Source organism: Apodemus sylvaticus, chromosome 1, assembly GCF_947179515.1.
Source record: "Apodemus sylvaticus chromosome 1, mApoSyl1.1, whole genome shotgun sequence".
NCBI classification, from domain to species: Eukaryota; Metazoa; Chordata; class Mammalia; order Rodentia; family Muridae; genus Apodemus; species Apodemus sylvaticus.
The window spans coordinates 68398108-68411582 of record NC_067472.1 but is presented as its reverse complement, the minus strand read 5'-3'; the positions used below and the strand labels follow the sequence as shown (position 1 = coordinate 68411582).

The window sequence follows — 13475 nt, the reverse complement described above, 5'->3', positions numbered from 1 at the left end:
TTGAAAAGTCATCTTCAAGGGCAAGGGAGGGAGAGACTGGGTCCTAGAGGAAATGGCATGGACATGTGATCTTCTCCTTCTGCATCCTGATTGTCCCATAGCAACACCACCTTAAGGGTGACTGTCATTACACGGTTGTGCCACATGTGAATGACTCTAAAGTAACCATAGCCTATTTTCTTACATCATAGTGTTTAAAGCAAGTACATTTATTTTACTGTCTCAGGGAGGAAGAAGTCACTGAGAAATGAGCCTTTAGTGATTATCTCCTCCAAGGGACTTCCTGAAGCATCCCAAGGTCTGTATACCACAGTCTCCCATGGGCTGGGCCATGTTTCAAATTGGGCGAATCTGTACTCTGGGAAAGATGGGAGGAGGCGGTGACAGGTGTGCCCTTTATGTTCCCCTTGTTGCATGGCATGCACATGTCATCACTTGGTAAAGAACGAGACCCCAGGCAAGGCTCCATGGGAGGCTGTGGCTTTGCAACACCTGCTGCACAGAGCCTTGCCATCTCCCGTCTCCACTCAGTGGTTAACTAACTTGACAGGATTCAGACGACAAGATGCACAGGCCACACGGCACTGGGTCATCTCCCTGTCTTGACTGAATCATCATCTCATACCAATCTTGTGTTCTGTTCCTGATGGTGTTCATGTCTTGGCATGCAAGGTTCACTAAGGAAGAACAACTCTGCTCATGTGCTGAAAGTCTGGAGTGGGGCTTTGGAGCCACTTCTCTTTACTGAGTGAAGAGCTCGACGATCCCCACTGCCATGCGCCATGGGCCATCCTTTCTCAGAGTGAAGGAAGGGTTGAGGCCCTCACTCGGGCATCTAGCAACACAACTGCATGTGGGCTGTTCTGTGCACTGGAATTCTAGGAGGTAGTATACACTTGTCCTGGAATCACCGACAGTTGTTCGTGTCTTGAAGTAACCCTAAGAACAGGCCTTAGTTCATCCTCCATCCTCCTGTGGTAGAAGCTTAAGGAAGCACAGTCTCTCTCTCTCTCTCTCTCTCTCTCTCTCTCTCTCTCTCTCTCTCTCTCTCTCTCTCTCTCTCTTGGCCCTCAGCTTTCTTCCAATGCCAAGTTAAAGAGTGAGAGGGGAACTTGTGTCCCAGTCTGCACCACTCTATTCCTTCACCAGGACAGATGACATGATAACCAAGAGAGCTGGACTGAAGTCACCACTGGGCTTGGAGCAGGTGTTTCCAAGGGGTGCCGAGTGCAGTGCTGGGCAGTTCTCAGGAGTTTGCATCCTGATCTGGGCTGGTGCTGAGGAAACCTAGATGTGGTATTTGAAAGAGTAGGCCATGAAGCCCCTAATTGTTAGAGTTTCAGGGTTCATCAGCAGCGAGGTCTGGAGAAACTCCTACATCGTAAGAGCAGCCGTTAGCACTGCTGTCACGCTGTAGCTCTCTCCTGGACGAGCGGCGGGGAAGAGTGGAGGAAGAGGGCAGGGCAAGAGGATAAATTTCATTTTATTGTAGAAATGGAAATTTGTGTCATGGCTTTAAAAATCTGGTTTTATGTGTGTGTTTAAAGCCATTCATTTTAAATGCAGCCCCATAAATCCTTGCTTTGGAATCAAAGCTGTTTAATTACATTTCACCCATGGCTAGTTATCTAGTACCGACGGAGGAAGAGTTAAAACGAGAACCCCAGAGTGAATCAGAGGTGAGATCTTTAGCACAAGCATAAAAAATCAATTTAAGATGAATTTTACTACTATAAAAATCCTTCACGTATGCTTTTAAGAACGGGAAATGCTAGGAAACACGGCTTGCTCTCCTCAAGGTGGAGGGAAGGCCAGCATGGGCAGCAGAGGCCTCTGAACAGTCACTGGGAAATGCAGAAACCCCAGATTCATGCTTTAAAATGCTCCCCACTGCACACTGAGCATGGCTGTCCGGAGGGCCCCCTCTGTGCGTCCCCCTCAGCATTCAGCATCCGGACCTGGATGGTGAGGTACTAGCTGTCTTATCTGTACCTACTGCACCCCACCTACCACTCCTGCCCTGTGAAGACTTGGTAGTTTTGTGCAGGACCAAAAAGCAAACCTTTCCCTCCTGTGTCCTTGGTTGAGGGTCGGTACACATGTACATTAATTGTATTCACTGCCCGTATGAATAGGTGGAGCGAACCCTGAAGACGTCCGGCTGCTTGCTGGCCACCTCTGTATGGAGGGACCTGCTTACCTCCAGCAGACACCGCGCCTTTTTCCTCAGTTCTCCCATTATCCCCAGGGACCAGGAGGGCAAAGTACATTATATATTTCTCCATCTCTCCCTTTAGACATCCTTGGCACTCCGTTCACTTAGTGAGTGAGCTAACAGAACCAGGAGAGAATGACCGAGCATGTATCTCTAAAATTGAGTAATACCTAAGCCAGGCACGGGCAGAAGTTCTCCCTCCCATGATCAGACATTGCTAATAGGAAAAGCAGTCAGGGCAATGAGACAGTTTCATCTCCCCAGGAGACTCCCAAGAGAGGCCTGTAGTCTGCATGTGGAGCGAGCTGTCATCCCTGGGGCCCACCTGGGGAATACAGGCAGCAGTGGCTTGAACTGGCACTGCACCTGTTTGTCCAGGCACAGGGATAAATGAGGGCCCTGTAGAGCAGCTTCAGAAAGGCCTGTGATAGCCCCAGGATCGGCCAGGTCAGGGCTTAGCTGTATGTGTGTGGGGGCAGACGGTCCAGAGGTTGTACATCTTTTTCAGACAGGGTCTCTCACTGGCTTGGAACTATCTTTCCCTCCCCAACACTGAGTGTGCACACATGCCACGGGTCCCAGCTTTTTCCGCTTGGGCACCAAGAGTCAAACTTAGATGTCTGCGCTTATGCAGCGAGTGTGTTACCACCCCTCCTGACTGCTCCCCTCAGCCACCCACGTCTGCCCCAGTATCCCATGGATGGTAGCTTCTTTCTCCATCCATCTTCTGTTCCTTCCTGGGAGGCCTGAGTGTTTAGATGCTTCGAAGGCCTTTTCTGAATGACGCACTTCCTTCTCTGAAACCAGCACAAAGGAACCCTGCTCTGCATCCCACCCAAGAAGTATATTTGTTGAAAGATACAAGGACTTAGTGGAGACACAAAATCCCTCGCCAAGACACTGTTCTAGGCAGTTAAGCACCTACCCGGGCATGTTTGCAAGGCTCTGCCAGACGTGTGTCACTGCCCTGTGAGAGTCAAATGTGTAGTATACAAACAGGAAGGGAACTGTGTACCAGAACCCTGCCTCTCCTCACATCTAAGATCCTTAAAGATCTCCTGACTCATGCTGGTGAAGCTCCCTCCCGTAGGACCACCTTCTGACCCCTGCTTGCCCCACTCATCTTCCTGGGACTTGATTCCTTCTTACCCTACCTCTGAGGTCTGGCCCTGTTGGTTTTTGCTTTAGTCTTTATCCAAAAACTGACCCATGGTAGCTCTGATGCCTCTGATGAGTCTGTGGAGCCCATCTCGCCTCCACCAGCTTGCCTCGGGCAGCCTGACCTGGGCTCTCCCGGCCCTCAGCTGCTCCCCCATCACACCCGTGGAGCGCCCCATTCGCAAAGCTGAGGAAAGGCCTTCCCTCCTGCCAAGATGTCCATGTGTGGAGAGAGATCCCGTAGAGTGAGTGAATGTGCCAACCTTCCCCCTACGTAGGAGCCAAAGGAGACTGGCGAGATGAACCATCCAAGGAGCCTTTGCCCTCCACACCATCCTGGCCTGTCCGCCTTCCCATGAGCACTGTGACACTGAGGTGCCTGAGAAGTCCCAGAGGAGCTCTACCCTCCAGGCCCAGAAAGCCACGCGGAGGCACGCTGCAGTCGGGAGCCTGGGAATGAAGAGGAGAAGAAAAAAAAAAAAACCCACCAGAGAAATCGGATCAGTGTCTATGCCTCTTGGGTGTGGATCCCAGAAAACTGAAGTGAAAACTGAGTCTGCCATAAAACTCCAGGCTCGGGAGCCCAGAACAGAGAAATGGCCTTCCATTATAGCAAGTGTTCTTAGCCTGTGGAGTACAGCCTGGAGCAGACCCCAGTTGAGCATGGGCAGTGGACTCCAGGGAAGACCAAATCAAGGACCAGAAGATGGCCCCATGCAGGAGCAGCACGAAACCGTCTAAGGCTGCTATGAAATATTTCCGTTTTAAATTCCAGGACATCCACCAGAGGACAAGCACTGCAGAGAATAAGCTGGGTCGTTTGTTACTAAAGCACCTCCAACTAGACACCCAAGACAGAAGAGGGGGCAGTCCAGTAGCCTCGAAGCATTAAACACACAAGGTGATGTCACTTCACGTCGGTGCTAGGGAATATGGATCGTATACTCATAGGAGCTTCCAAAGATGGAGCCCAAAGCTATGTGAGAAAGGATTCAGGGTGAGAGGTGGGACGTGGATAATGCAGTCTAATGGCCTGATGTTTAGGGGAAAATGTTAGTGGCGATTACCTGATGATGCTGACTTCCAAACTCAAACCAGGGACACGAGATGTTCCGGTGTGTCCACTTGCCGGCTCCTGTCCCCAGACACTGTGCATGCAGAAGCCTGGAATGCATGGTTTGGGCTCTCCTGCACTCAATAAACCTGGGGATAGAAAAGCAGACATGGGAACTGCCGCACCTTCTGCCCAACATCCCTCAGTGGCCATTTCTGTTCTCTGCAGTTCTCTGTCTGGCAGAGACCCACGCTGGGTAGAGGCTGGCAGCCTTCCCCGTTAGCTGCAGTAGGAATGCTTTTCACACATGTGGTCACTAAGCTTCTTATCCTTTTTGCAGCCCCACGGAAGCCCCAGCTACTCCTGAGGTGCTCGGTGGGCCAGAGGGAGTGCCAGAGCCCCTGGTGCAGTGCACCGCCTGGCTGGAAGCCTATTTCCGCGAACCCGCAGCCACAGAAGGGCTTCCCTTGCCTGCTCTCCATCACCCCGTGTTCCAGCAAGGTTGGTAACCACGCTGCCTTTGGGGAGCCTGACTTCTTAACTATGGCTGACATCACAGCTCGTTTACTGACTACACAGGCTTGGAATTTTCACATCATCTAAACACAGGCGGCGCACGGCCAAGCTGAAGGCCGTAGGCTAAGAGCTTGCGACCCCGCCCATTCCGAATGGTTATGTTAGTTTTGGCACATGGTCACATAATTCTTGGCAAAAGCAGTAAAAATGATGCATGCAGATCAACTCTTGACTCTGGCTTGGCTGAAAGGTTTAAATGGGAACACATCTGAATGGCAGTAAATTCTTCAATAAGCTTATTGCTAACTTAAACTCTCCGCCTGCCAACAGCGCAGAAAACGAGCCCTGTATCTGGACAGTTAGCCACTTCTGTGAAGTTACTCGGTAACAGCGACTTCAGAGGCCACTCCACCACTGCATTTTCCAACTTGTCATAGATATATTCTGAAGGATGAGTTTAAATGCATTGCTTAAGTAGAGTTTGCGAAGGGCACTTAAAGCCTCCCAGTAACCTAAGAAAACATTGCATTTTCTCTAAAGCTGGTTTGAATCTGTTCAGCACAGAAATTAATTACTACCCCTAAGATCATTCTAGGCCTATAGCAGAAATTTATTCTGCATAGTGACCTTTATAAGGAATCACTTAATATAAATTAGTATATATTCACATTCAGACATATTCGTGGAAATACATATATCTCCTTAAGGGGGACAAAAGCCTGTGGTTTTTAACTAAGGTGAATTTAAAGTAACCTTGAGGTACAGAGTGATGTTTACTAAGTGTAATTTAAAGGTGTTTGAATTGTGCCTGGTTTTCAGTTCACACTTGAAAAATGGAGTTGGTTTTTTTTTTTTAAAAAAAAAAAAAAAAAAAAAGGTCAAAAGTCCTCTAAGGTCAGACTGATGCCAGACCAGAAAGCGAGGGGTAAAACAGGGATCTATTTTATGCAAATAAACTGAAAGGACAACTGGAATGAATGGGCACCTTTTTCGTTCCCATGGTATCTGGAACTGTGTTCTCAGAAGGCTGCTCTCGGCAGGGGTGCCAGAATGTCTTAAGGGGTCTCTGGAAGAGGTGGTCGGGTATCTGCAGGCCTCTGTGTGTCCAGTGACCACACCTTCATCATCCAACTACTGGGGAAGAGAATTTGGCCATGTGCCTGCCCATACCTCGGGTCTGACTGTTAGCTGTGGCCCGGGTGACTGCGTGTCACTATTGAACACCTCCACCTGCCCAGCACAGGGGACATGTGTTGCTATGGAGTTCAGGGAAGTGAGAAGTGGAGCCAGACTCTTTCAGCTCCAACCACAGTATCTCACTGGGGTCACTGTCTGAGGGGGGAGGGGGAGAGGGAGAGATGGAAGGAGAGGGAGAGAGGGAGAGAGAGCACAAGCTAGCCAGCCACCCTTCCCTAGGCCTACCAAGGACATCCAATAAGGCTCAGGGTCTCCGGATAGAAAGCTGTCTTACAAAGGCAGAGATGTCTGCTTAATCCCATGAGGTAGTAGATGAGGTATGAGCCCGTAAAATCCTAAAATCCTAACCTTTGCCTGAGATTGGTTATGTGGCTTCAGGAAGACTATAGAGGCCAAAATTGTAAGGAAATGACTCACTTTTGGCAAGCCAGACAGTGGGGTCTGCTGGCCTGGTGCCACCGGGGTCCAGAGAAAAGCTTGGCTTTACAAAGACCAGGCCAGACCTGGAGAAGATGTGAATGTGTGTCATCTCACGGACAGGGTGGGGTGACAACCAAGAGTGGCATTAGAACGGCCAGACATTCCTCCTCAGCAGCAGATACAGACTTCCACCCTCTCTGGTGCTCCTGTGCATGTCACTGGGCTCCCAATTGAGGTACCAGGCCCACAGAATCCCCTGGCATGTCCCCAACACTTCAGGAGCCTATGCCAGCAGGTCTTTGTGGTTATTTGGAACCAGGAAGATACATAACCATAGGAATAAGGTGGAGCCCTGGGCCACCCCCAGTTCTGCAGTACAGCTGAGCACTTCCAGACAGACAGGTATTAGATAGGCAGAATTACATAGAACTAGGCTTGTTACACAGTCTTCTTCCTGGTGCGTTATGAATTCTAAGACCCAGGCTGTTAGCTCCCAAGGTCACATGGACCAGGCCTGCCTCTGATAGTTAGTGGCTGCTGGGGGAGGGGGGCAGGGTTTCCCACGCCCCAACATGTGCAGACCAGGTTTTTTCAATTTAGTGTAGTCATTTGCTTCTGGGCAAGGACCAGGTGTGCAGATTTTACAGTTTGAAGAAGGAGGGGGTAGGGTTGGTTAGGGCACCCTGGCTTACATGGAATTAATTGGGTCTACTCCACATGTGTAAAATGACCCCCACACACCGGCTTTGTCCAGTTTGCATCTGGTAATGCCAGGGAAGTAGACAGCAGTATGGAAAGCCTCACAGAGAGAACACCTTGGGATATCTCAGTGTGCTCTGGAAGCTGAGGACCCAAGACCAGACTGTTCAGAGCAGGGAGAAAGTGGGTCCACTTTGATGTGGAATTAGTGTTTCCTTTGCTCATTTCTGTTCTCTGTGCATTTTTAATTCTGGATTTATCTGACATGCTTTTGCATATCTTGGGGGGAAAGTGTTTGTTGCGGATTGCTTTGAGTTTGTTTTCGCTTTCTTCACAATTTAATCATGGTCTGTCCATTTTTAAAAGAAGATCATGGGCTTGGAGAAAAGGCTCAGAGGGAGCAGGGCTTGCTGACGAAGCCTGAATACCTGAGACCAGATGTCACAAGTGCCCATATAAACGACAGACACAGTGGAGCATATCTGTTTTCCCAGTGTTCCTGTGATTTCTAATGAGACAGGAGAATTCTCAGAAGCTACTGGACCAGTTAGTGTGCCCAGTGCCCTATATAATGTTGAAAGAAGGATTTGGGGGAGGGGGGCTGCCTCAAACATGGTGGAAGCAAACACCATCCAACACCAACATTGTCTCTGTGGACACATGTCCTGTAGCATGCACCCACCCGCCCTCGTGTACAAACTTGTACAATTATAAAATGCCCTGTGGTATGCACTCACCTGCAACACTTCACAGGAGGCATCCTAAAGCCTCTGGGTCTCCTGACCGACTCTGGCTGTGACCATGTAGGGCTGGTTCTATGAATCACAGTCTTCTCTAGCTCCTTAGTGTCTACAGATTTCTATATGCATTAGCTGCCCCTCCCTGGGAAACATCAGACCCTGACGGGCAAACACGTACCATACTTGAGAATTAGTGCTCTAAATGAAACTATTGAACTGGCTCTGGGGGGAGGGAGATAGCTCAAGCGGAACAGTGCTTACCTGTAGTAAAGGGCTTACCTGGCTAGGCCGTGAGTTCAGCACCCCCCCCCCAACAGTGCCAAAACAAACAAATAAGCAAACAAATAGGAACTAGTTTCCAGGTCTTCTGACTCCTGACTGCTTGTGCAATGTGATTCAGCCTGTGTTGGGCTGATGATTTCTGGAAGCTGTACCAGTGCACACGACGGAGTGATGTGCTGCTGTTTTGTTGACAGGTGAAGCTCTGGGCAGTGTTTATGTATGTCTACCTGACCTAGGACTGTGCGCGAGCAGAGCATGAGGTGTGGGCATTCATTTCTGTCTTGAGGAAGAGTTAGCTGAGGTTCTGCATGTCACCGATTGCTGACAAGTCACTGCAGTGTTTTAGAAGTCGCCCTTAGCATATAGCATCACAGGAGCACGCCCAGAAAACCACCGCAGCCAACCAGAACCATCAGGGGGCCGTGTGGATGCTTCTGGCTGAAATATGTGTCCCCTCTGAGTTAGCCGAGGAGTGATGTCACATTGCTACGGACTGTGAAGGAAGGAAGCAGCAGTTAGAGGGAGGGAGAGTTGCTTCAGAGCCTGGATTTTAGAACAATCTAAGATCCACTCAGTGTTAGGATCACCAAGGGCTTGAATACAGTGTCATCTCAGGAAAGAATCCCAACCTGCCAGTCCCCAAGAAATTGGGGGGGGGGAGGTTGAGGGGTTATTCCTATGCAAAGAGCTCATGACCAATCAGCAGTTGCTAAGGCACTAGGAAACCTAGCAAGCAGCTAGCTAGGTCTGGAGCTTCAGAGGCAGGTCCAGACTTTGATCCACAAAGTCCTCAGAGGTCTCCAAGATTAGAAAGTTGAGGTGGTGAAGGACTCTGTCGCAGGCTGCAGAGCTCCACCACACAACCCAGCCATGCCTAGCAGAAGGTCTTGGCAAGAGCAAGCCCAATTCAAAGTCTGACACAGAGGACCCCTATCTTAATTGAGAGCATAAAGAATATCTGTATTCATTATAAGTGCTACTTTTGTGGGAAAACATTTACTATAATTTACCTCTAGATTTACCTCAGTAAATCTCTGAAAGTGTCTATGAAAAGTAAATCTCCCTTGGTTATGTCAGCGCATAGAGGGGCTGTCTGCAGAATCCTAGTGCTAGATCTGGGTGTGGCTCTTCTCAAGTGACGGTGTATTCAGATTTCCACATGAGAAGATACAAATCACACTACTACATTCATTCTTCAGGAGGTGTCTTAGTCAGGGTTTCTATTCCTGTACAAACATCATGACCAAGAAGCAAGTTGGGGAGGAAAGGGTTTATTCAGCTTATAGTACTGCATTGCTGTTCATCACAAAAGGAAGTCAGGACTAGAACTCAAGCAGATCAGGAAGCAGGAGCTGATGCAGAAGCCATGGAGAGATGTTCCTTACTGGCTTGCTTCCCTTGGCTTGCTCAGCCTGCTCTCTTATAGAACCCAAGAATACCATCCAGGGATGGTACCACCCACAAGGGGCCCTCCCCCTTGATCACTAATTGAGAAAATGCCCCACAGCTGGATCTCATGGAGGCACTTCCCCAACTGAAACTCCTTTTTCCGTGATAACTCCAGTGTGGGTCAAGTTGACACACAAAACCAGCCAGTACAAGAGGTTTAAATTTGAGATGAGCTCTGAATATGCAAATTACCTACCAAATCAATATTTTTAAAAGAAAAACAGATCTTTCACTTAAAAGTGGTTTCTAAAGTTTTATTTCCACTATTAGCAGTAGATAAAATGTGGCACTTGTAAAGAGAATGCTTACATTCTTATATTCTGTTGTCCTAGAATATTATGTGTTTATATATGACAGATAATCTTAATCATTTAAATTAGTGGGATTTATTAACTGCATAGATAAATAACATTTTAACAAAGCATGTATGGAATTGCACTGTATATTATCAATATTTTAATATATAATTAGCCTTCACTCTCTTAAAATATGAGATTTATGAGTCTCTCATCTAAAAACCACCCCACATCTTATGGCAGAAGGAAAAATCAGATCCTCGGAGTAAAGAAAGCACCCCTCCTTCCTAGGGTAAGTAACCACCGGAATGGCTGATGGCTTTGTGAAGCTGGGACAACCTCCAGGACTGGGGACCTGGTGGGCTCCCCAGGCATGGCCTGCCCTGGGCCATGTTTTTATGCCATCTACTAAATTACTTCTGAAGAAAGGTGAAGGACAAAGTGTGGATGGGGCATTTTCAAATGCTCATAAATACTTCCTGCTGTTAGCTCAGATCACCTGAGGGTTCTCTTTCACCAGAGTATTCATTCAGGCAAGCATCAACAATGCTTGGGAAGTCACAGGTGAGCCCTGCCCCTCAGCCAGTGTGGTGAACAGATCCGCTCTGTTACTATGGCAACAATTTTTTTTCCTTTTTTTTTTTCTTTGACTACCACTGTTAATTAGGGCACAAATGTGTATTGTATAAAGGGAACCCATTCATAAACTCGGCTATAATTTCACATGTGAGTTTTGTCTGCCTTTAAATAAATAAGTAAACATCCCAGCTTGGGCTGGGCTCCTCTGACCCTTCCCACCCCTCCAAGCAGTGTGATATTCCTCTTGAGCCCTTCCTTAAGTAAATGGCTTTGGGAAGACCGAGCAACTGAGCCAGGGTGACAGCAGGGCTTACTGCAGCCAAGACACACTTTTTATAGAAATTCGCATCTCTTTCCTCCTCTCAGAATAAAATATGCAAGAACGAACATAAATGGCATATCCCCCTTTCCTTCCCCAAGAATTGGGCCTTTGATGTTCAAGAGCAGCGAATATTAAAGGCCAGCCCTGGCAGGCTGCGGAAGCCATACCCATTTATGACAAATGTAACACGGCACAAACCTAGCCGAATGCGATGCTATCATTAGTTTGTGAGTCGCATTCTTGAAAATAACCGTGGAGGAGCCAAATCGGTTTAAAAGAAGATAACAAAATGGTTTAAGCTACTTAGGTTGAATGCCAATTATATTTTAATATTCAACTGAGCATATTTTACTAAGAAAAAAGGCAGCGTTGACGCATGCATAACTCATTGGCAGCGTGGACCAGCTGTGCCACTGTACTCTCCGAATCACTTTGTGCATTTTAGTAGCATGGTAATTTAGTAGAGGCCTACCTGAGTGATGGCATTTTCAATGAGCAGGTAATCTACAGAGAATTTTTATATGGTTATGAGTTCTGTGCTTCAGCCCAGCTACACAAAAATACATCAAGACCAATTACGGTATCAGCTTTCAGTGTGATACCCTCGCCACGCAAGTGCATGTATTTCTGCCCCAGGCATTTCAAATTGCATCTAATTTGAAATCTTTGGGGTTTTAATTAAATTTCAGAATATATGGAATTCTTCATTAGTACCTGCTCTGAATAGCAGATCCCTCTTCCCTCCGTCTCTCGTTAAAGAAGTAGGCGGTGGTAAATAGTCTGCTCAAGAGCCGATCATTTGTGGGGCCCGGGTATTGGAACAGAAATGGTGAAATGCAAAATAATATCAAAAAGATTATTAGTCCGGGGAGAGTCTCTTGATTTGTATTTTAATGGAATTTTACATTTCTCTTAATGATTTGCAAATTGTCCTCTGATTATAAGATGCATTAAGCTTTTCATTTTAATGGCAAAGACACAGCCATTAGCAGAATATTTTTCCAGTCTTCTTTTTAGAGTGCTTCCCTGCAGCAGATAAATATTGAAACCATTAACACCTTTTGATGTGCTCTCCAGCCTTCGTCATAGATCCCTGCATGGCCAGCCGTGGTGACTCTTACTCGACACCTGGCCAGGGACCCACTTTCCACTTGAGGACAGGAGGAGGCCACAATACCTGTTTCCTCTCTCTAGAAAACAGACTGTTTTCAACATTTCATTGGGTGGTCATTTATTCATTGTAAAACTGACCCATTTAAATATTAATAATGGTCCAATTTGTATTCAAAAGCCAGCCTTGCTTGGGTCAAGACAGGTGGATGCTGCCCCCAGCTGTAGCCTGGGGTTGACCATGAAAAGACAGCAGAACAGCCTTACCCTGTTCTTCGGGAGGCTTCCATGAAAACCCAGTGCATCGAGGAAGACACAGACTCTGTTAGCTGGCTGACCAACCTGACCACACACAACCTCACACAGTAACACTTGACTTTAGGCTGGCCTCTGGAATGACACTTTGCCTCAAGGCTGACATGTGCAGTTTCTACAAAGCATGTAAATACAAGGTCAAAGCAGCCTCATGTTCTGCTCTAGAAGCACCAAGTCCTCAGGAGCGCTTGACTTGACTGTGAGGTGACTCAGAAGGCATGTAAGAGGCTCTCAGGGGTGTGTGGCTCCTGCTCTGTGTAACCCCCCACCAAGAGCTCTGCTTCATGGTGTTGAAACTAGGGCTGAGGGAGTTAAAAAAAAAAGACTTTGCTGAAAGGGGAAACTGCTGCCCTGTTGTAGAGTGCTGTCCTCTATGCATGACACGACATGACATGACCATCTTCATTTTGAATACTCAATAGGAAGCCTGCACAAGACTGGGCCCATTTGTGTCCCACATAGCCAGGAGTGGCCCACAAAGCCCAACCATCCCTTCAGGATTTATAGGCAGTTAATGGTTTCTAGCCTGGCCCTGCCAGAGGCTATATAAACAGTTAATGGTGGCTGAGAGAGACTCCCCCCAGTGATGCAGTCACCCAGTAGTAACCCATGCTCCTGTAAGAAATACCAAATAAAATGATCGCTTCACCAAACTAGACTAGGAGGTTGTTTCTCTGGCCTGTTGTTGGAACGCACTCTGAGTGAGGAAACATTTGTTCATCCTCCCCAGACAAGTTCATGCATTTGTCACAGCCAGTGCCTCTGAGCAGTTACTTCCTCTCTTACCTCAAAGTAGATACTGGCTGGCTAACTCTTGAGATACCCAGGGAATAGCATAACTTCTTGGTTGGTTTGCCAGTTTGGTTTTGGTTTTGATTTTGGTTTTGGTTTGTTTTGGACATCTGCTAGCAGGTTACCTGTCAAGACATCTTAGAATTGAGCATATCACCTCTGCCCAGCACCCTGTCAGCAAAGCCCTTGGGGATTGGACCCATTGGTGTAGCTATGTAGTGTGGAGTGTGGTGACTTTGCCTCCACTGCCCCTGACCTCATGACCTCAGGCAATCTCTCTGTCCTGTAGACTGCCAGAATACAGTGCTATAAACTTCTCAGAGCTCTGGAG

At 47.7% G+C, this 13475-nt stretch overlaps 1 protein-coding gene across 1 annotated transcript in view; it reads left to right on the top strand.

Annotated features, from left to right (window-relative positions):
* The window catches only part of Mgmt (O-6-methylguanine-DNA methyltransferase), a 239125-nt gene that overhangs the window by 189743 nt on the left and 35907 nt on the right, over positions 1–13475 (top strand). The window contains exon 3 of the mRNA XM_052196426.1: positions 4768–4928. Coding sequence (XP_052052386.1) covers positions 4768–4928 — 161 coding nt within the window. The remainder of the gene's footprint in view (positions 1–4767; positions 4929–13475) is intronic.